The following is a 24,040-nucleotide window of genomic DNA, read 5'->3' on the forward strand; positions in this document are numbered from 1 at the left end:
TTTTATTAATTGAGCTGGGCATGGTGGCACATGCCTTTAATCCCAGCCCTTGGAAAGCAGAGACAGGCCACTGTGAGTGTGAGACCAGCCTGGTCTACAAATCAGGTTCCAGGACAGCTAGGGCTACACAGAGAAACCCTGTCTGGAAAAACAAAAAATGAATAAATAAGAATAAAATTAATCAATTAACTAATTTTAATTTTAATTTTCTTAGGGTTTCGTGTATGTCAGGCTGGCTTCAAACCTGCTTATGTAACTGGGGATGATGTTGACTTCAGATCTTCCTGCATCCATGTAACAAGTTCTGGTGTCTCATTCATTTCCCACTCTGTCTGATTTGTGTGGTACTAGGGATCAAACGCAGGGCTTCATGCATGCTAGATAACACTACTAATGGAGCTACATTCTCCATTCTGTAAGACTGATGGAGCAATTGATTGATTGACATAGAATTCACATATTGACTTTTTCATTTAATTATGTTTAGTATATTAAGAGGTTATACAATCACTAACACAATGCACTGGGAGCCTTTCACTACTGCAAAAGAAATCCCACATCCACTTACTCCCGTTCCTTCCTCTTCCAGCTCCTGGCAACCACAAATCTGCTTTGTATCTCTAGAGGCTACCTAACCTGGAGATGTCGGACATATGAAAATCATGTGATCTTTCATGATGAGTGTCTTTCCCTCCCTTAGTATTGTTTTGTTTTGTTTTTAGAGATGGGGTTTCTCTGTGTAGTTTTGGTGCCTGTCCTAGATCTCACTCTGTAGACCAGGCTGGCCTCGCACTCACAGAGATCCACCACCACCCAGCTTAGTATTGTATTTTTAAAGTTCATCCATGCTATAATGTTCATCAGAACTTTATTCCTTTACATTGCTGTATAAAATCCCATTGTGTGGCTGTACGACATTTGATTTATCTATTCCATCATGGAGAGACATTCTGGTTGTCTGCTTTTGGGGCTACTGTGAAAATGCTGCTATGAATATGTGCCAGATGACATGTGGGCATATGTTTTCTCTTGGGCAGATACCTAGTTGTAGATTGAGTCATATGTGAGTCTATGTTTAAGCCTTTGAGAAACTAGCATACTGTTTCCACACCAGCAGTCTATGTAAAGGGGACTGATTTCTTCACATCCGTTCTAACATTTGTTATGGGACCTTATGTAATCTTGCTTCATAGTCCAACCATAAAAAAACTCATTCTCAGGATGAAAAAACAAAATCCACTATGTGAGCTAGAAAGACCTGGAATCAAGCTTTATGGAACAAGCTTGTCCACATCACCAGAAAGTGCTTAAGAAGCAATATAAGAAGAACCCACTCTTACAAGGTGTTTTGGTGTTAGTCAGCTGCCCCTATGACTCAGACTTCCCTGGGTGAGGCAGGGAGTGTCCACAGATCCTAGGTTCTGGTTCTTCAGGATGGGGCAGCATGCCTGGCGAGTCTGGTGGATTGTTTTACCCAAGGTAGGTAGAGACAAGCAATGACAGCTTTGGACTCCTTGGTGACCCAGACAAACAGAAAACAGATCCACGACATCTGTAATTGGTTGGCATTTCCAGCTCTTGGAATTCAGAGCCTTTGGGCCTGGGCCACCTGCTGGTGACCCAGTGGCCAGCTCTGCCTCCCACAGGTGTTTTGTTTGCCCTGTATAGTATTATAAGCACTCTGATTTACGATCTCGTGCCTGTCAATCTGTTATTATATCTGGCATGGTTCACTCTCCTACAGGGGTTGTCTGGAGTATTTACATTTGCAATTCCGGTTTTAGATGATGCCCTCGCCACATTGTTAGAGCTTCGTTATTAAACAGGAGAACGCTGCCTCCGGGACAGCAGAACAGGAAGCAACATACTTAAAAAACAATAAGCACACGTAACTTGTACCTCAGTACAGACTGAGATAAGCTATGGAGGCACAGGTGTGTGTGTGTGTGTGTGTGTGTGTGTGTGTGTGTGTGTGTGTGGCCGATGGGGGAGTTGAACAAGGCACAGAGACCTCAGAACCAAACAGACCAACTTTCCTAGTTTGCTTTCTGTTGCTCTGTGAATAAACAGTATGGCCAAAAGCCAGTTGGGGGAGGAAAGGGTTTGTCTGGCTTACACTTCTGTGTCACAGTCCATTGTTGAGGGAACTGTGACAGGAACCTGAAGGCAGGAACTGAAGTGGAGACCACAGAGCAGTACTGCTCACTGGCTCACTCCTCAGCTGAGCTTTGGCGGCCTTTCTCACACAGACCCAGTCTCACTGACCCAAAGAACATACCGAAGGCCCACAGTGGGCTGGGCCATGCCACACCAATTAGAAATCAAGAAAAGGCCCCAGACATGCCTGCCCACGGCCAACCTGATGGCAATTCCTGTTGAGATTCTCCTTGTCTGGTGTGCCACGGTGAAAACCAAGATCAGCCATCACACAAAGTCATGGACTTGGGCTCCTTTTCAAACTTTCAGTTTAAAAGCTGGTTACTATATGTATATGTGAACATATTTGCTGAATGTATGTCCCTGATATGAGTTGCAAGACTCATGAAATTCCAACTGTGTTCAGTAATATTTGTGTCTCTTTTTTTTCCCCCTCTTACTTTTCTCTTGGATATTTCTTAAGCAAATGTACTCTTTGAGATAAAATTAGAAATTAGACACAGAATTATTTTTAAAAAATGTTGGAAGTAGGAGACACATACCCCTCTGAAGCCCTTGGTGCTCTGAGTGGTACCCATCTGAAGGCTTCTGGGAGTGCTGGTTGCCAATGGTTCCTTACCCACACATGCAGGGATGTTGTGCCACCCAAGGGAGTGATATGGCTTGCAGCTAATGAGTAATTAGTACAGGTTATAAGAGTTTGGGCTCTTACTCAGGGAGGAGGGACAATTATAGGATGCGTATGTGCTCATGAGCTCCCTCGGGGGAGGCTGAAGACAGACTTTCTGAGTAAATGTCTGTGCCTGCCTTGACTGCTCCCTCCCCTCAGTATCCTGCTTCCTTCCTTTTCTTCAGAGGGAGTTTGGGGGTCCTCTCTCAAGCACTTCTATCAGACATTGCATGGCAGAGGCTGGTGTTCTAGAAACCTGATTTGGACCACTTGGCAGCACATGACTATCCCCTGAGGAGGTTGGGTCTGTAAGTGAGTAGATGGGGTGTGAGGCATCTAATGGTTCAGAGGTAATAACCCCTGCTCCAGCAGCCATGGTGACCTTCTGATGGTGTCCTAAAAGATAACTTTGTGGCCTTTAGGCCTTTGCTACCAGAACATCCAAGCTCACATCTCAGTCAGAAAATTACTTTCCCACTAGCCCAGATACTTATATAACCTGCCTCTTTCCTGAAATGTGGAGGAAGGGAGAGAGAAAGGAGAGAGAGAATATTATGAAGACAAGAAAGAGACTCAATTTGCCTCATCAAGTTTTATAATTTATGTGGCATGCTGCCTTCTGTGTCTTACAGAAAAGTACATTTAAATTAAAGGCATTACAGTCCTGATGGGGGAAATATGCCTATTATTTCACTTTACCTTCCAGAACACACAGTGTTCTTAATGTTCTCACAATTTGTGCCTACACAGGAGGTGTACTTGTCTGTATTCTGGTTTTCTATGCCTTCCTTAACAGATTGCTACACTAGAAGCTTATTCTACTAGAGTTCAGAAGGCTGGACATCCAAACTCAAGATGTCACCGAGTTGTACTTAATCCAGCACCACAGGGGGAATCATTCTTTGCCCCCTCGAGGTTGGGTGGCTGGGGCATTTACTGGCCATGGCCACATCTCTGTCTGCCCCACCTTACCATGACTTTTTCTTCTGTGCATGTCAGCAGTTCCCAACCTGTGGGTCGTGACCACTTGGGGTGAGGGAGTGGGACAGCCCTTTCACAGGGGTCCCATGTCAGCTATCCTGCAGATCAGATATTTACATTACGATTCAAAGCAGCAACTAAATTAAAGTAATGAAGTAACAACAAAATCATTTTATGGTTGGGGGCCACCACCACATGAGGAGCTGTATTAAAGGATTGCAGGATTAGGAAGGCTGAGAACCACTGGTGTATGTGGTGGCTTGTATGAGACTAGCCCGCAAGTCTCTGAATGCTCGTTCTGAAGCTGGTGGAACTGTTTTGGGAAGGATTGGGTGGCATGGCCTGGTTGGAGGAGGTGTGTTAACGTGGGATGGGTCTTGAGGTTTCAAAGGCTAACATCCTTTCCCAGTTAGCGCTCTCTGCTTCCTGTGGAACTTTGAATTGGCTGCGCACTCTCAGCTACCGCTCCAGGGCCATGCCTGCCTGCCTGCCGCCGTGCTCCCCACCATGATGGTCATGGACTCCAACCCTCTGGAACTGTGAGCCTCAAATTAAATGCTTTTCTTTATAAGCTGCCCCTGGTCGTGGGTTTTGTCATAGCAATAGAACAGTGACTAATGTGTCTAATGTGTATTTTCTATTTTCTGTCTCAGATTTCCTTCTGCCTTATTCTCATCAACACCTGCTATGGGATTTAGGGTTCACAGGACAATCCAGGATTGCCCACTTTCAAGATATCTAGCAGGACCCTTTTCACAGATTCTAGGCATTTGATGTGGGCATCTTTTGGGGGGACACTTCAAAGTGTGTGTGTGTATGTGTGTGTGTGTGAGAGAGAGAGAGAGAGAGACAGAGAGAGAGAGAGACAGAGAGAGAGAGAGAGACAGAGAGAGAGACACAGAGAGAGACAGAGAGAGAGAGACAGAGAGAGAGAGAGAGAGAGAGAGACAGAGAGAGAGACAGAGAGAGAGAGAGAGGACACAAAGGGAGAAAGGATCTCTGTGTATTATAATCTGGGCGAGGGTGGAAAGGTGGCTCAGGAGATAAAGTACGTGGGGTTCAGCATGAGAGACAGTGTTTAGATCCGTAGAACGCACATAGAGGTTGGGCAGGCCTGGTGACCACATGTAATTCCACCACTCAGGAGGCAGAGATATGGGATGCCCTGGGCAAGCTGCACGAGTTGGAATAGGTGAGCATGTTCAGAGAGCAACTCTGCTTCAATAGTGATAAAACTCACCTTCAGCGTTCACATGCAAACACATGTAGATACTCACACATGTACACACACCCACACCCCATCCCCCCCACAATCACAATGACACAGGAAAGTAAAAAGAAGAGTATAACCAGGAAAGCTGGTGCTCATGTAAATCCAGCACTTGAGAGGTGGAGGCAGGAGGATTACCAAATTTCAATGCAGGCTAGGCTACACAGGAAGGGTGTTCCAAACAAAACCTTATAACACAACACCCTAAAAAAAAACCCTACAGAACCCCCAAATCTAATCAGGGCAGTACTTGCACTCATGCACTCACACTAACTTTAGAAGCAATTCCAAATGTCCTTGACATAATTTTACCAAGCACCAAGGATCCCATGGGGACAGAGGATGGTACAGTGCATGGAAGCATGTCCTTGGGTGTTGTCAACTAGCCAGCCACTCAACACCCAATGCCAGTATGCCTCAGACAACACCCATCACACTGACTGCATTTTATGGGGTGGCATAAGACTCAGTGAGACCCGGGTCTTTCATGAATGTCAGAGCCCTGTGTGGAGCAATTTATCTGTCACTCATACTACCTATAGCTAGTTTCCACGTGGACAATGACGAAGGGTGTATTTGAGGGGCTATCGGTAACCAGTAACTCCACAGCAAGTGCTACTGGTCTTTAAAAAATTGAAGTCCATTTCTAAGTTACACACCTGTACCTGAAGCAGAAAAACAACTAAGTATTTGGAAGAGTCTCATCATTTTAAAGATGCAGATGTTTTAACATCTTTGAACTACAAAGGGTTCTGGAAAGCCTCACCCATTGCTGTACACATTTCTCCTGATGAATCTTTGAAGGTATTTAAAGGAAACAAAGTTGTTAAAACCTTACCAAGCATATAGAGCCATAATGAAAGAAATTATTGCTGAAATGATTTCACTAAATCACTTCAGACTGTGGTACTTCAATCACAAGTTAATTTTGTGCCTTCTCTGAGGGCATCCTGAATAAGAAAAAACAAACAAAAAAAATCAGTTATCTCTATGCTACAAACAACATACAAAAAACCTTGAAGAATTAAGTCATATTATTCAAAATAATGGGTTAGGTTGGAGAATACAGTGATATTAGCCTGACACTCATCATTCTGGTTTGCTTTGAGGCAGGTTAATAAGTAGCCCAAGCTGGCCTTGAACTCACTACCCTCTTGCTCAGCCTCCCAGTACTGAGGTGATGGACAGCCACTACTGCACCTGGCTTCCCTGACACTTTTGCCTTTACTAGAGTACTTTTCATACTCTGAAAAGGCTGAGTGTGTAAGTAACATTCTTTCCCACAAACGATACACTTCTTACTGGCAAAGATGGTGAGTTATTTCAAAAATGGTGTTTGGGGCTAAGTGTGGTGGCTTCTAATCACCATACTCAAGGGGCTAAGGCAGAAGGTCACGGTGGGTTCGAGATAGTTAGTTGCTGGACCTAAGCCGCAGAGGGGGATCCTGTCTGAAAAACACAAGACAAAATGAAATCAAAATAATGCATTTTACCCCTAGGGTCTAGTATTATAGCTCAGTGGTAGAGCAAGCTCCAAGTCTTGGGTTCAGTTTCCAGTGGCCCCTGATCTGTGTGCTGCTTGTATTGTGTGTTTCATCCAATTGGCACTGGATAGTTAATGAAAGGCATGCAGGCCACTTTTTGGGCCAACCCACAGTGGGTAGGCAAGTTATAGCCCCATGATATCTGGCACTTTGGAGAGCTATTTATCATGGCCCTAAAGCACCATCATTTTCTCCCCTGTCTATTCCCTACACTGTCTATTTTTGGCTCCTCTGTCCCCTTTCCTGTGTCATCCTTCCTAAATATGCCTTTGGCTGCCTGCACAAGAGAGCATCTACTTAACTATGGCACCTCCAAGGATGGCAGGTGCCTTTCCCTGGGGCTCAAGACTTTCTGGGTCAGCCTTCCTTGTCAACAGTTCCATCCGTGAACTTGACCTTTGATCCAGAAGCACTAGGGAGGAGATGAGTTCTTGCTCTCTGCTCTCTGGCTGCTCCATTTTGAATGCATTGACAGTTAGCAATAAACTAGAGGGACTGAGACATCAATGTGGAAAAGAGAGTGTAAGTTTTGTCAAGTAAGAGAAGAGCCACAGGAGTTTGGAAAGGAAAAAAAAATTAAGAGGGAAACCAAGAGATTGAGACTGTATTCACTTGTCAAATCATTATTAATGCAGATTATTTCATCCAAAATTGTAATTTTTTTGTCCAAAATCTTCAAGAGCAGATGAATGAAACATGCAGTTTCCTCTAAAATAATTGGTTTTCCACATGGATTTTATTTCATGAACTCTGAATTATAACCATTAAAAAAGCTATGAATATGAAATAGCACATTTGCATTGTCCCATGTAATTCAATAGACCCTTTTTGCCACACTGTCCTTTGGTGGGTGGCAGTCACCAGCAGTACCACCTTTGTGTTCTGTCCAAGAGAGCATGGCAATTCAGATGCAGAATGCCCCCTCTTTAGACCTTGGTTTATCTGCCCCTGGACTAGAACCACGTGTTTCTAAAGCCCATCAACTGGCTTTCAATCTTTGTTTCTTGTGATCTGGTGCACTGACTGCCATCAGTCTTTCCTGTAATCCTCTGTTGCATTTACCTAATTATTCTTTAGCAATAAAGAACCGGGAGTTATATATTAGGGTAAGAACCTGAATGATCAGAGAAGCAGCAGAGAAGCAACCAGTGACCTCCTATTTCTTCCATCCCTCCATCCAAAACGACTGAGATCCTCTCTAAGCCCCACCCTACTACTTCCTGTCCCACTAACTGTCCCACTGTCCTCAGTCCTCCAAAACCTCTATGGTTAGTTTTGGTCAGCTAGTAGCTAGCTCCACCCTCTGATTCAAAGCAAACTTTGTTGTCAGAATGCAATTAAAACATCACACAACAATCTCCTTTTCTTCTCTTCTTTACTCTCACACCTAACATGGTATTCTATATGTGTTACAGTTGTTACTTAATAAACACAAACTGAAACAAACCCCAGTTTGGACCTCTTCTTGCTGTAGCTCCCTACCTTGTGCTAGCTATTGGCATTCATTTTTATCTGTCACAGGCTAGCTGCCGAAATATCCAAAACCTATTCAGGTGTGGCCCAAGCCCATCCAGGGCAGAAGTGCAGTATACATTGTGGGACCGAGTGTAGCATAGATTGTGGGTAACAGACTGAACTTCTTGACAGCTGGGCTCCCACCCCTAGTGACCTGCTCTTGTTATATAATGATCTAGAGCAGGTATCACCAACCACATCCTGTAGTGTCTAGCTTGTTGTATATTTTTGTGGGGGAAAAAAAAGATTTTGTTGACATACAACACATCTACATCCATTTGTTTACATGTTGTCAGTGACAATTTCACGCATGATGGTGAAGTTGAGTAGTTCCAATAGATACACTGTGGCCCACAGACCCTAACGTATTAAGTACAGAGCTTACTGCAGATGAGGTTTGTCAGTCTCGGGTTTAGAATGTGTTCATGATAAGGTTAGAGCAAGTGCAGTCTCCAAGAGTCATAGGAACTTGTCATAAATGTCAAATTCTGTCGTCAATGGCCATGTCTAAGTCCCTCTGCTTGAATGTGAGCTGGCGTAGTGGCTTACTTTTAACAGCTATTATGGCAAAAGTGACAAGTTGTCACCTCTGTGGTGAGGTGACCCCGAAATAATCGGGGTGTGTCCTGGTGCTGCTGTCTTCTTGATGTGCACACTTTGGTGAAACCAGCTGCCATTTAGAAGAGGCCCACTCTGAGGGCCACTTCTGGCCAATTGCTAGCAATGACCTGAGGTCCTTACAGCACCCGGAGAACTGAATCCTGCCAAAAACCACCTATGTGATCTTGGGAGCCGCTCCTTCTCCAGTCAAGTCTCAAGATGATTCACAGCCACAGCTGGACACCCTTTGGATGCCTGGGATAGGGAGGGTCTGTCTTAGGGTTTCTAGTGCGGCGACGAAACACCATGGCCCAAAAGCACGTTGGGGAGAAAAGGGTTTATTTGGCTTACACTTCCATATTGCTGTTCATTGCTGAAGGAATTCAGGAACTCAAACAGGGCAGGGTCATAAACAGGGCAGGATCTTGGAGACAGGAGCTGATGCAGAAGCCATGGAGGAGGGGAGCTGCTTACTGGCTTGCTCCCCTGGCTGGCTCAGCCTGCTTTCTTATAGAAGCCAGGACTACCAGCCCAGGGATGGCACCACCCACCATGGGTTGGGCCCTCCCCCACTGATCACTAATTGAGAAAATGTCTTACTACTGGATCTCATGGAGGCATTTCCTCAACTGATGCTCCTTCCTCTCTGATGATTCTAGCATGTATTAACACATAAAAACAGCCAGTACAGGGTGGTCTGAAGCAGAGGACACAGGGAAGGTACGGTGGTTTGAATGAGAATAGCCCCTATAGGCTCCTATGTTTGACTGGTCCCCAGTTAGTTGAACTGTTTGACAAGGATTAGGAGGAGGTGTGGCCTTGTTGGGAGAAGTGTGTCACAGGGGTTGAGCTTTGAGGTTTTAAAAGCTCACACCAGGCCCAGTCAGTCTCTCTCCCTCTCCCTCCCCCTCCCTCCCTCCCCCTCTCCTCCCCCCTCCCCTTTCCTCTCCCTCCCTGCTACTTTCAGATCAAGTTGTGAGTTCTCAGCTACTTCTCTCGCATAATGTCTGACTGCAGGCTGCTAAGTTTCCTGCCATGGTGATTGTGGACTAACTTTCTAAAATAGTGAGCAAGCCCCAATTAAATGCTTCCTTTTATATGAGTTGCCTTGGTCATGGTGTTTCTTCCAGCAACAGAACAGTAACTAAGACAGAAGAAACTTGCTCCATAGATACTGTTCAATAATAAATTTTAAGCCACTAAATTTGGGGGTGTTTGTTATCCAGCAACTGATAACCAATACAAACCCTAAACTTGTAGTCTAGATCTTGGCACACATTTTGTGCCAATTTTCAGTACAGAGAAGGATAAAATCATGAACATACATGAAGCTGGCCAGTGTCTGAACCTCTTTTCTGGTGTTCAAGACCCTCTATATCCAGGGTCTTTTCCCACTAGGGCAGTATGTTCTTGACTACTCCATGTCAGGCCATAGTCAGAAAATGAGATATCAGCTACTCAATAAATACTGTCTGAAGGGTGGACTCTGAGGACTACAGCTTCTGCAGGGCTAATCTGAACTGAAGGTGTCAATAAGTCAGCATCCCTGTAACGCTTGGTTTAAGCTATCAGTGTCTGTTGGTAGTCGCTGGCATGGGCATGAGATGCGTGCTTGCCAACTTTGAAATGTGGACGAGTGCTGTGGAGATCAGAAGTCAGAGAACAGAGAGTCCGGCGTAAAGGTGGTATATTTGGGGGTGATTTCTGTGTCCCTTCAGGGTCTCGGGTCTACTTTTTTTGACCTTTGTCTCTCTGGTTGCCCAGCTTTCTGGCCAATTCTGAGAACCATCCAATTTTTTCCACTAGGTTCTCTGTCTGCTTAGGATAGTCAGATTTGGCTCTTGTTATTTGTTACTGAGAAACTCAGCAGATGTGAATGAACAGAAATAGTGTAGTAATATATGATAAAGATGAAAAACTTAGCCGGGCAGTGGTGGTGCACTCCTTTAATCCCAGCACTTGGGAGGGGGAGGCAGAAGGATCTCTGTGAGTTCAAGGCCAGCTTGGTCTACAAAGTGAGTTCCAGGAAAGGCACAAAACTACACAGAGAAACCTGTCTCGAAAAAACAAAACAAACAAACAAAAAAAGATGGAAAACTCTAGGCCCAAGAAGAGCGATCAAGTTCATGGCTAATGGATTTTTACCAGTTGTCTATGTACAATTATAATATTTTGTAATAATTTATTTTTAATTATGCATTTTAATTGTCTCTCATTGAAACATTTTATGATGTTCTTTCATGTCTTTTGGTAATGATTTGGACAGTGCTATAATTATTAGATAGCCTCTTTTCATTTAGTACAGCATAGTAATTTTTCCATGTCAGTAAAACCACATTTTAAAAAGGCCATAAAAATTGGGCCTGCGATCCACCGACTAGTTTGAAAGGGGTGGTGAGTGGTGCCTTTATCTAGTTGCTTGGCTCTCTTCTGGCAATTCCACTGCCAGAAAGGGAGGCTTTAGAAAAAAAAAAATTGCACAGATATGCAATATGTGCCCCGGAACCATAATCCCATTAAGTGGCATATGGATAATTTCTTCAACTGGTCTGTTCATGTTGGGCATTTCATTCGCTCTATACATTCACCTACCATTAATATTCCCACACTTGACTTCTGCTGCTTGGCTTCTGCTTTTTATTATCTGCTTATTTATTTAGGGTGTATGTGGTTCTCTCTCTTTCTCTCTCTGTGTGTGTGCGCGCGCGCTCCCAAACATAGAGAGAGGCCAAAAGTCAATCAGGTGTTTCTTCCTCAGAAACTGTCCACCTTATTTTCTGAAACAGGACCTCTTACTATCCTGGAATTCGAGCTGTAGGCTAGATTTGCTGGCCATCGAGTCCCAAGGACCCTCTTGTCTCCGCCTCTCCACTGTGGTTACAGGTGCGGGCTACCACACTCCACTTTGTATATAATTGTTAGGGCTTGAACCCGGGTCTCCATGCTTGAACAGCAAGCACTTTACCAACTGAGCCACACCCTAGCCTGGGTAGCCCCAAGGTATGGTTACCTTTGTGTCCATCAGTATCCACCGAACTGATATCCCCAATGTTCTCTTCCTCTGTTGATGTGAGAAAGTGCCACTTTACAGTGTCCTCTCACATTCCATTAAGTTTTTGAGGCTTACTGGAGGACAACCAGTCCCAACAAGAAAAAGCTTCCAACAAGGTTTTAGAGAATTCTATTCCCTTAACAATGCTTAGGATATGTAAGAAGATCTAACTGACTAAAAAACAGTACATTTCATGAGTAAAATTTTGATGACTCTTTCAAGAAACTTTGTTGAGGCTTGGAGCCCATATGTTCCATCTTGGCTACCAATATGTAGAAAAACGTGGCTCCCATTGAACTCATTGCTATTTTTATATAAATGCAAGTTTAATGTGCTTTAAATTCAACGGCATCATGTAAGAGTGCTGTGACTTGAAGAATTCAGACCACTGGTTAGAGTTATGTGATATTTTTTATTAAAGAATTTTATTAAATTACCTAGTGTGCGTAATTTAAGATGGAAATTAGGCGGAATGACTGCTGGTTCTGGCCAGGCGCTATGGGAGTCTTCAATTAAATCACCATTGACCCATGCTCTTCAAAAACAAAATAACTAGCCCTCCATTCGGCCAAACGCTCAGTGCTTATATGGTCCAATAATTAACCACCACATCATCTCGGGAAGCAAACACAGCATCAGAATCCGTATTATGTAGCTGACATGTGTGAAGCCTGATTTTTGCCGGCTAAGGAAAGGGTAAGCTAAACAAAGAAGTGGTGAAAACAGAATGGTAATGCTATGCGGGGGTCAGAGGGCAACCCTGGGCAAACAGTGTCAAATGAGTTAGTTGACCAGGTACTCTACTGAGAACTGCAAAGTAGGAAGTCCCTTAAAACAAAACAAAACAAAGCAACCAACTCTGCTGACCTCAGTAAATAATCCTATGTTTAAAAAAAATGGGCATAATTCTCTGTCACCTAACAAAGAGGCCTATGATGAGAACGAATGATCTTATAAAATGTTTTGACGTCTCCAGAAGCCCTTCCTAAATGTACACGCAGTTTCCCGTTCCTGACCTCCGACGATCTGCCGGTCTTGATTGGTATTCCTAACGTGGCTTCCCCCCATCACCACCCCCATGAAGTTAACTCGGACTCCTCATAAACTTAATTAATTCCTTAGTGGGAGAGTCACTATTTTAAGCCGGAGCCTTCGCCTTCGCCTTCAGGAATGGTTTCTAGGGGTCCTTTACTGACCCGCCAGCCTTAAGGCGTCAGGAACCCCAGGCTCAGCTCCCCGCGGCCCAGCGGGGCTCGATTGCTCTCGCCTGGGCGCGACGCGGGCTCCCCGCGGCTGAGGGGGGGGACAACGCGACGAGCCGTGCGGGCGGCCGGCCGGCGCAGCGAAGGGTCCCGCGGCCGCCCGCCGCCCCGCCAGCCCGCCGCCCCGCGCCCGCGCCCGCGAGCCCTAGGCCGCCGGGGAGCCGGTCCGCGCGCGCACCCGGCCCGCCCCTCGCGCCGCGGCCCGCCCCTTCGCCTGGCGCCGCCCGCGCGCAGCGTCTCGCGCCGCCCGCCCGCCCGCCCGCCGGGAAACAGCCGCGAGAGCAGCGGCCGCCGCGGCCGCCCGCACCCCTCGTCGCCTCCCTGCTCCACCGCGTCGCCCCGGGCCGCGCGCCCGCCCGCCCGCCCGCGCCCCTCGCCGTCTCACCGCGTCGCCCCGGGGCCGCGCGCCCGCCAGCTCCCGGCTAACGCTCCCTCGCGCTCGCCTTCGCCTGCCCGCTCGCCCGCGGCCGGTCGCCTCAACCGCCGCGCTCCGCCGGGCCGCGCGGCCCGCCGCCTGCTTCCGGGGCGGGCGGACTCTGGGCGCCTGGTGCCGGCGGCCGCAGCGACAGCGCCCCCGGGAAGCGCAGGAGGAAGCAGGGACGAGCGGAGGTGCCGCAGGCTGAGTCGCGGCCGGGATGTCCGGGCAGCCGCCGCCGCCACCGCCGCAACAGCAGCCGCCGCCGCCGCCGCCCGCCGCCGGGGCCCCGGGCTCCGGAGTCGCCCTACCCGCGCCCGCGGCCGCCAGCGCCGGCTCCTCTCCGGTCGGCTCGCCCGGCGGAGGCTTGGGGGCCGCGGCGGCCGCCCTGCTGCTCCACCCGCCGCCGCCTCCGCCGCCGCCCCCGGCCACCGCCGCGCCGCCGCCCCCCGCCTCGGCGGCCGCCCCCGTCAGCGCGCCGCCCGGCCTGGCCGCGGGCCCCGGCTCGGCCGCAGGCGTCCCGGCCCCGGGCCTGGCGGCGGGCAGTAGCGCCGCGGCCCCCTTCCCGCACGGCGACTCGGCCCTCAACGAGCAGGAGAAGGAACTGCAGCGGCGGCTGAAGCGCCTCTACCCGGCCGTGGACGAGCAGGAGACGCCGCTGCCCCGGTCCTGGAGCCCGAAGGACAAGTTCAGCTACATCGGCCTCTCGCAGAACAACCTGCGGGTGCACTACAAAGGTACGGGGCGCGGGGTCCCGCGGAGAGATCCGGCGGTGCGGGGCGAGGCTCTGGGCGAGGGAAGGTGAGAGAGTGGGTCCCCAGGTGGGAAGGAGCTGGCGGCATTCCTAGGCCGGGAGCTGGAAGCTTGGAGGGAATCCGGGATGAGCGGACACATCGCACCTTCTGATTTCCCCGAGATAAATCTATGGGCCGGAGTTGGGTTACATTGTTCTCCAGGTGGAGGGTCAGGCGGTCTCCTCTTACGCAGCGCGGGTGAGAGGCACGATTCCGAGGTACAGTTTCTAATTAAGGGAGCGCAGAGATACACAGGAGGGGGAGGGAGGCGTGATCAGTGGAGGATTTGTCCCAAATTAGGCCAGAGATTGTCTAGGGGGACAAAAGGACAAGGGGCCCAAGTTGGCCATCATTGCACCTTATTGAAAGCGACCGGGAGGGTGAGAGAGGAACCTCAGGATTCCCTGTTTTCTTCGGGGAGCAGAAACCCGCCCCTCGGGATGGGAAATGCCCTGTGTTTCCGGGTTGATGTTACATGAAGTTTTGTTGAAAACAAGTGTTTTAAGACATGTTATTTAGCATTTTGAAGAAAATTGGCTTGTATTTTGCACCTGCAGTTAGCAGACTAACCACCTTAGGCTTCTGCTTCCTCCCACCCCCACTTTTCCTGGGTTAAAACAAAGCTTAATCAAATCGGTTGTATAGAAAATCATAAATGGCAGTAGGGGGTTCTTGAATTGTAGCTCAGATTAATGGCATGCGTCAAGTTTACTTGTGTGGAAGGGGTAAAAAAAAAAAATGCAGTGACATCAGTTTGGAAGCACATTCTGTGTTTCAGGCCCTAAATCTAACGCAGGAGCTTTTACATTCTAACCAGGTTCTTTTTGATTGGCTCTAAAGGAGGGGTCTTCGGATCCTAGTGACAAGCATGTAAGAGGGCATAAACAACCTGGCGATAAGATTCTGAAAGAATTCAGAACTGGGCTTCGAGAAGAACCTTGATAAATCAGCTACTATTTAATTGGAAACGAGTATGGCAACAGAAATCTGCTGCATGATTTGGCTGTAAAGAATCTACACAAAGATAGGCCTTGTTGAACATTCCTTTTTATTCTTGCTATAGGTCCAAAGAAGTGCTTACCATTTCGAACGCTGTGTTCCTTGATCTAAGTGGCTGAAAATTTCAAAATACTGAAGGGTTCCCCCCTCCTTTTAGTTAGGACATTTTGTTGATTTCTTTCTGGATTATTACCTAATTTTGTTTTTAAATTTGTGTGAACAGCGAGTGCTATGTTATGAAATGTTTACTTCTGTTTTGGCTGCCAGAATGCTTTTGTTAGATTTGACAAAACTTTATCATTTTAAAATTGTGGTTTGTGGTAAATAAAAAGCTTATAAAAGCAGAGACTGTCTATGGGGGAGGTTAGTGAACAAAGAATCCTGAGTCCTGGCAGTCACTGGTAATATTAGGTATGTTACAAGAGAGGGCCTCAGTTTCTTCTGAGAGATGTGGGGAGTTGGGCTGCATAGTCCCTAAGGAAATTTCCATGGAGCTTACGACTCGTGATTATGGCTTATTTAACATTATAACATGCCTTGATTAGTTGTGTTTACTTCTTTTATGTAAAATTAATCATCTGGGCCAGAGACAAGTGTGTGCTGATGTGGTTGGGGTTTGAATGTTATGATACTGCTGTCGCAATTATTTTTTCCTGTTGGCCTTTTTATGACTTTGTGTTGTGTAACGTTGAGATTCACTTTCTGGAAGCATCACTGTTTTACAAACATAAACCATTAATTCTGGAAAAGAGATGTGTTGTTGTCATCCTTTTCCTCTGTTTTATCTCTTCTTTGTTTCTCCCTTTCCCCATGTGACAAAGACTGTGTCTCTTTCCCAAACCTTCATCTAGTCTTGTTATTTTAAAGTCTGTGTGTTTTCTGTTGTTACTATTTTTCCTGTGTGTCTTTTGAGAGGAAACCAAATATACTGGGCAACTTTAACTCAGTAGCAAAAAGGAAGTATTGTAGGTAGTGAATAATAAAACTTACAAGTCACAAATAAGAGTAGATGTTTTATGTAATGTATCATTGTGCTGCCTTGTTTTTTTTTAGACACAAATTATTCGATTGACATTTTTCTGTATTACAGAATTTTAAAAGATTAATCATACTTGTTTTCCAAGAATGATGATCTTGATTTCTTTTCCTCTGCATAAATTCTGTGTTTAAATGTTTTTTTCTAAATTGGAATTGCTGATTATGGAAACAGTTTCTTTAGTGATTTAAAGGTCCCATGTTAACAATGACAGATACCTAGATAAAATGAATTGAATTGCAGAAGAGTTACCATGTATGTAGAATAGTGTTTATTAAGTTTTTGCTTTTTACGATGTGTGTGGGGGGAGGGGGGGTAGGCACACACTGTGGTGCAGGTGTGGAGCTCAGAGACAACTTGTAGGAGTAGGTTCTCTCTTTCCACCATGTGGGTCCTAGACTCAGCTCATCAGACGTATTGACAGATACCTTTACCCACTGAGCCACCTTGCTGGCCTTATATTAAATTTTTTGAGGCTTTTTATTTAACAATTACATCTGTTATCAAAACAGGGATGGCCCTTTTATTTTAAAAATTGTCGATATTGACTAATTTTTAAAGTGACAGGTTTAGACTTAATTCTAATAACTTTATTTTTTAATGAATATTAAATAAACATTTAATGAATGCGACATTGGGTTCAGTGAGCCTACATGTTTCAGTTACAGATTACATGCGCACGCACGCACGCACGCACGCACGTGTGCTGTCACTCGTAGGATGCTTTACAGAGACCCGAGTGGATCTGGAAAGTGGGAGCATCTAAAGGTTAGATTTCCTCAATCACAAGTCAGGCAGATTTAAACATTAATTCTGTGGGGCTGAGGAGATGGTTCCGCTGTTACGAGCACTTGTTGAACTTGCTGAGACTGGGTTCAGTTCCCAGCACCCAGTCCCAAGGAATCTGATGCCCTCTTCTTACCTTTTTGGGCATCAGGAACACATACATGCATGCAGGCAAAACACTTTTACACATAAAATAAAATACATCTTTAAAATTTTAAAGGGAAAGAACTAATTTTTGTTGACTCCAAATTTTGTGATCTTTGTTTTATTTTTACTACCTCTTTCCATTTGTGTGAGAATAATTTCACATTTCTAAAAGACAGTTGTGCTCAAAGGCACTTCCCATTAGGGAAAAGGTAACTGAAGGTAAATGCAATAATGCTTCAGAAAAGTTGGGGCTCTTTGATACTCCTGACTTAAAATGCTTAGGACAGACACCAGAGAATCGAAACTTGGGAACCCAAGGAAGTGATGAAATAGTGAATTGCACTTTTTAATTGAAGCATCTGTAAAGTCTCTAAGTAGATATTGTTTTTGTGAGTGTGTGTGTTGGGGGGGGGTGTTAAAGGGGTATGTATGCCTGAATGCATATGTGTGCCTTGGTGTCCAGAAGACATTGGATCCCCTGGAGCTGGAGTTAGGGCAGCTGTGAGCCACCTGGTGTAGGTGCTAGGAATGGGCCCTGGGAGAGCATTAAGCTCTCTTGAATTGCTGAGCCAAGTCCCTGAAGTTACTAGTTTTTAACCCTTACTAAATATAAGTGTTTATAATTTTTGTATTTTTTCCTTAATACCTTTTTTTTAAATTTATGTGTGTGCATGCAGGCTTGTCTTGTGTGTGATTGTGTGTTGTGGACATGTGCGTGTGGAGGTCAGAGGACAACTTCCAAAGTTGGTTGGTTCTCTTTCCATCTTGTAGGACCTGGGGGATTGAATCTAGGTCGTTAGCAGCACTCCTGTTCACTGAGCCGTTTCACTGACCTTGTAGTCCTTAAGTCTGAACAAATATTTTAACAAATGTCTGCTTACCAGGACAAAGGCCTGTTAAGGGTGCTGAGAAGAGGCTTAGTGGATAAAGTGTCTGCTGTACAAGCAGAAGGACCAGAGTTCAGATCCCACCACTCCCAGGAAAGCAGAGTGTGCTAATGTGTGCCTGAAACTCCTGGGGGGTGGGGGGCGTGGCAATAAAGGACACAGGTGTGTTTTAGGAACTTGTTAATCAGAGAACAGTCAGTTCCAGGTTCAGTGAAAGATCATAAAATAAGACTAAAAAGTGGTTAAGGAAGAGAACTCTCTCACTCTCACAGGGCGATTTAAGAGATCTTTAAAATCAAGAAATTTATATTGGGCATGGTGGTAAACACCTGTAATCTCAGAATGTGTGAGGTGGAGGCGGGACTTCTAGGCCAGCCTGGCCTTCATAGTAAGACCTTGTATTAAAGAATCAAAGAGATTAAAATTGAACTGAGTTTTCCCTGGGATCTCTTTGCTAAGATTTTGGTAAATTGACTTTGATTTAATTTAATAATTATACTCAGGAAAAACTAGCTAGTTGCCATGGAGCAGAAAATTCTGGTAAGTTTGTATATATGCCTTGTTTATTCCACTCATTCATTCTTTCACTTGAGCTTTTCTCCATGTTTACTTGGTACTGGTTTCTGGGCCCAAAGATGATGAAAATACTGTCTTTGCCTCACACAGCTCAAAGAACATAACAGTAGAAAGGGAAATGTTAGAGGATATGGTGGAAGATAGGAGCATCGAACTTAGGCTGACCCTGAAAGGATTGCAGTGGTTCTCAACCTTCCTAATGCTGCCACCTTTTAATACAGTTCCTCATGGTGTGGTGACCCTCCCCCAAGCGTAAAATTATTTCATTACTACTTAATGAATGTAATTTTGCTACTGTTAAGAACCATAATGTAAATATCTGATACGCAGGATATCTGATAAGAGACTCTTGTTCGACACCCAAAGGTTGAGAACTCCTGGGTTAGAGAGTCAGTCATGGGTAGTTTCTTCCAGTTAAGCCCAGTGGCCAAGCTTAAAAGATGAGAGCAAGAGCTTAGGCCTTGCTTGTAGGAGTTGGAGATCATCAGAAGATTTTAAATAGGAAGTGCTTGGATCACTTGTACATTTTTGTCAGCCCTCACAACTGATTGAAAGATAGATCCAAGTGTATAAGACCAAAAAAAAAAAAAAAAAAAAGCCGATTCCTTTAGAAAACTTGCTTTAAAGACTAGCTTGATCAGGGTAAGGGGCAGAGAAGCGCATCATATATTCATATCCGTGAGATTTTTAAAGGTAATCTGGAGATAGGAGGAATAATGGGAGAAATCTAGGAGGATTTCTAGCTCTGTTGTTCTTAAAGCGAACCTTGAGTCTAACAGGTTTGGAAGATGTTAGTGCTGTCTGTTACAGTGCCTTTGGGGATAGTGAAAATGGGAGTCTTTTGTTTGTTTCAGAGACAGGATCTTACTATGGAGCTTTGGCTGGCCTGGAACTTACTATGTAGACCAGGTGGCCTTGAACTCTCAGAGATCCATCTGCCTCTCAGCCTTCCGAATACTGAGATTAAAGGTGTGTGCCACTGTTCCAGGACCCAGAAGATCCATGAGATCTTCATGGAAACCTGGAGATGCTGGAGGGGGGAGGTGGGAATGCCCTACAGAGGAACAGAATCAAGGGTCTTTAAGTGATCTCAGCAGTGGAAACCACAAGGTTCTCGTTATGCTTCAGTTGAGACTCAGCTACAGTTGCAGATTTTGGATCTCCCCCAATGGGCAGCTTATCTTTCCTTCCCCATTTGAAGCCCTAAGGGCCTTAGGGTATCTGCTGAACTAATTCTCAGTTTATTGGATAGAGCTTTTCATGGGCTGTTATTGTGTGAGCTGGTAGTCTTCAAATGGGGTGCTGACATGTTGGATTAGTTACTTTCTCATCACTGTGACAGAAGAACTAGCAGAAGTAACATGGGGTAGGATTCGCTTACTCCGTTGACTCTTGAGAGCATCCGCAGCCTTCATAGTGGGGAAGGTTTGGCGGATGCGCGTGGCTGCAGGACTGGGAGACTGTTTGCTTACATCACTATGGATCAGGAACTAGACAGCACTTAGGCTGCAGTAGAGCTTGGCTATGGCCTCTGATCGGCCCCCAGGCACTCTCTTCTTCCAGCTCAGTGGACAGACACCACCCTCTTCAAGGTTCCACAGCCTTCCCAGATAGAGCTAACAACTGGGAACCAGTTCAAACACATGTGCCTGTGAGGGACAGTTCCCACCCAAATCCATAACAGCTGTGTTGACTTAGCTTGGCTTGTGGGTAATTATAAAATGCAAACTATAGTAGCAGCAGCATAGTCTGAGTCCTACTGTCTTCCTTAGGACATGGTGAGGCACTTATTCCTGGGGAGGGTTTGTGAGTCACCTGAAGCTGGGGAAGAGGGAGCTCTGTTAGACACTTGAGGACTCACTTTGCTAGTTGAAACTGAAAGTGTTGAGTGTATGGAGTGAGGGAGCGCCATGGCAGAGGCAGAACATGGACTGCGTCGTTAAAGGGCAGGTGGGGGCCCAAGAAGAAACGCTTCAAGGAACCTGAGTGGAAAGGCGCCTAGTGTCCCAGGAGCCCAGCAGAGGAGATGAAAAAGGTGCAAGAGGCATGCGTGCGTAGTGTGTAGTGGAGGAGCCCAGCAGAGGACATCAGAAAGGTGGAAGAGGCCCTTAGTGTGTGTGGGTAGTGTGTAGGGCAGTAAGTAGGCCTGGGAAATTTATGACTGGATTTGGAATAAGATCATTGTAGCCTTGGGGAGAACAGTTTGGATTTCATGATGGGAACAACCAGGTGTCCGGGACTGAATAAGGGGAGGGTCCAAGTAGAGAGAATACAGCACACAGAGCACACCTGAGAAATGTCGGAAGATTAGGCAGTACCTAGGGAAGGTTAAGGGGGGAAAAATCTTTGTTTTTGATGACTGATAATTGGTTACATTTTAGCTGAGGGCTGGATTTGGATGTCATCAGGATAGATGAAAATCCCATATAATCAAGACTTCTTAAAATCTGAAAGTACTGTTAGAAACAGTTGTATCATTTTTAAGTCAGTCTTCATTTAGTGTGTGGGTAAAACTGAAGTGATGTGAAAATTGGTATGAGACTACAATTTTATTTCAAGGTCTGGTTCCTAATAATTATAAAAAATTTAATAAATAAAACTGATATCAGCAAAGTCTTTCTCTCTCTCTCTCTCTCTCTCTCTCTCTCTCTCTCTCTCTCTCTCTCTTCTTTCTTTCTTTTTTTTTTTTTAATTTTAGAGGGTGCCAGATCTCATTACAGATGGTTGTGAGCCACCATGTGGTTGCTGGGAATTGAACTCAGGACCTCTGGAAGAGCAGTCAGTGCTCCTAACCGCTGACCCATCTCTCCAGCCCAAGGCCTTTTTTTATTACTTTGAAATTTAAAAAATGTTTTTATTTACTTCCAGCCTTAATACAATACCAGCAATGGTTTATAACACAGAGGCACAGAACTTTGTGAGAAGAACACACATTTTGGGAACATTGTGCTCTTAAAGGCTGAGGTGAAATGCAAGAGAAAATGGCTGAAGGTGTTTTAGCTTGTGGACTAATAGGGTAAAGGCCGGGAGGAGAGTGCCGAGCACAGGTGAGTGGGTGGTCTTGGAGAGGAGAGAACCTTCTGTTCCTCCAGGAGTAAAAAAATTGATGTTGACACAGGTCACTTTGGGATAGCAGAGTGGAGAGCTGACCATTAGCACATCTAATGACTTCCCCATTTTCTTCACAAAATAGACTCCCTGAACGTAGCGTAATGTGAATGAAGAAGGTGTGGATGAGCCTTTTGGACTAATTGGAACAGGTTGACTGGAGATTTCTGAGCATACCTTTAGTAGCACTGGGAAAGGCCCGGTGAGGTGATGAGCAGTGACCATTTGCCACATTGTTAGACTCTCCAGCAGAGGCTGACTGCCAGGGTGGTAGGTATCAGGAAGGTGGACTGTGACGCTGACGGAAGGCCATGGCTATGGCTTTCCTGGTCGGTGTGGTGGAAAGATAGGCTTATGAGAGAAATTAAGGGCATTTGAGACCTTTTAAGAGATTCCCATTAAGTTTGTCCTAGAAGAAGAGAAAGGAAGAGAAAATACCCAAGGAAAGATTTAGAGAATTAGATAAGTGAAGTGAAAGAGAATTAGAAGTGAAGTCTTCAGAAAGTGTGTTGTGTAAGAAGACAATGGTCACCCCTGCTTCAGTACCACAGAGGCATTGCTGAGGAAACCCTGTTTTCCCACAGCTGGGAGCTTGGGGCTGGGGTCGTCACTTAGTGTGGGACTTGGCTACCTGCGGCAGAGCGCTGCAGCGGTCACAGTTCTAAGGGTCTGCAGGCCTAGTTCACTCCCCCTGACATTTGTGCCACTGTTGCATGTGACTGACTCTGCAGCCTTGAGCCTGGGTCTTGGCTTCCTTCCTTAGGGTGTAAGTGCTTGACACCAAGTTAATTGAAATGAAAAGCCTCTTTATATTTTTGGTTGTGAGCCTAGCCTTTAACAGCTGAGCTATCCCTCTAGGTGGGCGGTGGTGGCGCACGCCTTTAATCCCAGCACTCAGGAGGCAGAGGCAGGTGGATCTCTGTGAGTTCGAGGCCACCCTGGACTACCAAGTGAGTTCCAGGAAAGGTGCAAAGCTACACAGAGAAACCCTTGAAAAACCAAAAAAAAAAGAAAAGAAAAGAAAGAAAGAAAAGCCTCTTTAAAAGCAAAGCCTAACAGTGTGCCAGTTGTTGGTGAGGATACCTAATATGAGAATCTCAAATTATTGTTAGTGGGGGGATGCAAAATGATACGGCCACTTTGCCAGTTTTTGACACAGCCAAATGTATTTTTACCATACTTTTACCTAACTCATCTGAAAACTTAAACCTGCACAGAAACTTGCGTGTGAACTAATTCCCTCCCTTCAAATTGAGCATGCAAGGCAAGACTACTCTGAACTGCTCCCCCTGCCCTGCCTTTCAATGTTTGCTGCAAATTTATTCATGGTCTTTAAAAACTGGTAGCAACCAAGATATCTTAAAGTAATTGGTGATAAGATCAAGACCTGTGAGAAGTTTAATATCATGGGATATTATCAGTCACTAATGAAATAAGCCATCAGGCCGTGTGGACATGTATGAATTTGATCTACATATTCCTAAGAGGAAGCAACCTGTCTAAAAGGTCTAAGTAGAAAGGGCATAACTGTAGACAGTAAAAAAGAGTGGTTGTCAAAGGAATGGGAGCAAGTATATAAAGCATGGAGGGTATTTTTAGGACAATGAAAATATTCTACGTGATACTGTAGTTGTGGATAAATAGTCTTAGGCAAACCATGGAACTTTGTAAACCAAGAACCATAATGAACTCAAGTTAAAAATTCATTTAGGAGACAGGCAAAATTTCCAGCATAGAATGCAGAATGTGATTCTTTTTTTTAAGTAGAGTCTCAATTCATGCTGGCAAGTAGTCCTTGACTTTGCAAGCCTCCTCGGTCAGACCCTGGGTAGCTGGGTGCCAGGCCAGCACCACTGGGCCCAACTTGACAAAATAATCTAGGTCCTTGCCACCTTCTCTCATTTTCTTTGCCCCCTCACTTCTTACTCTCCACTCACCTCTCTCCTGCTCTTTTTGATAGAGCAGTGATTCTCAACCCGTGGGTTGTGACCCTTGGGGTCAAACGACCCTTTCATAGGGGTGGCATATCAGATATCCTGCATATCAGATATTTACATGACGATTCATAACAGTAACAGAATTGCAGTTATAAAGTAACAGTGAAAGTAAGTTTATGCTTGAGGGTCACTATAACATGAGGAACTGTGTTAAAGGGTTGTAGCATTAGGAAGGTGGAGAACCACTGTGATAGGGTCTCATGTAGTAGCCCAGGCTGGCCTTGAACTCACTATGTGTAGCTGA

The 24,040-nt window shown here is 45.5% G+C and overlaps 1 protein-coding gene and 1 long non-coding RNA gene across 2 annotated transcripts in view; one reads left to right on the forward strand and one right to left on the reverse strand.

Annotated features, from left to right (window-relative positions):
* Positions 1-13,506, reverse strand: part of LOC114692091 — a 30,479-nt gene extending 16,973 nt beyond the window's left edge. Inside the window, exons 1-2 of the long non-coding RNA XR_003734339.2 lie at positions 13,437-13,506; positions 5,917-6,028 (exon numbers count right to left, since the gene is read on the reverse strand). This is a non-coding gene — a long non-coding RNA (uncharacterized LOC114692091). The remainder of the gene's footprint in view (positions 1-5,916; positions 6,029-13,436) is intronic.
* A 75-nt stretch (positions 13,507-13,581) lies between these two features.
* Positions 13,582-24,040, forward strand: part of Ranbp9 (RAN binding protein 9) — an 89,563-nt gene continuing 79,104 nt past the window's right edge. The window contains exon 1 of the mRNA XM_028867724.2: positions 13,582-14,203. Within this exon, the coding sequence (XP_028723557.1) occupies positions 13,687-14,203 (517 nt within the window). The 5' untranslated portion in view covers positions 13,582-13,686. The remainder of the gene's footprint in view (positions 14,204-24,040) is intronic.

Source organism: Peromyscus leucopus, chromosome 5 (assembly GCF_004664715.2).
Source record: "Peromyscus leucopus breed LL Stock chromosome 5, UCI_PerLeu_2.1, whole genome shotgun sequence".
In the NCBI taxonomy this organism is placed as follows: Eukaryota; Metazoa; Chordata; class Mammalia; order Rodentia; family Cricetidae; genus Peromyscus; species Peromyscus leucopus.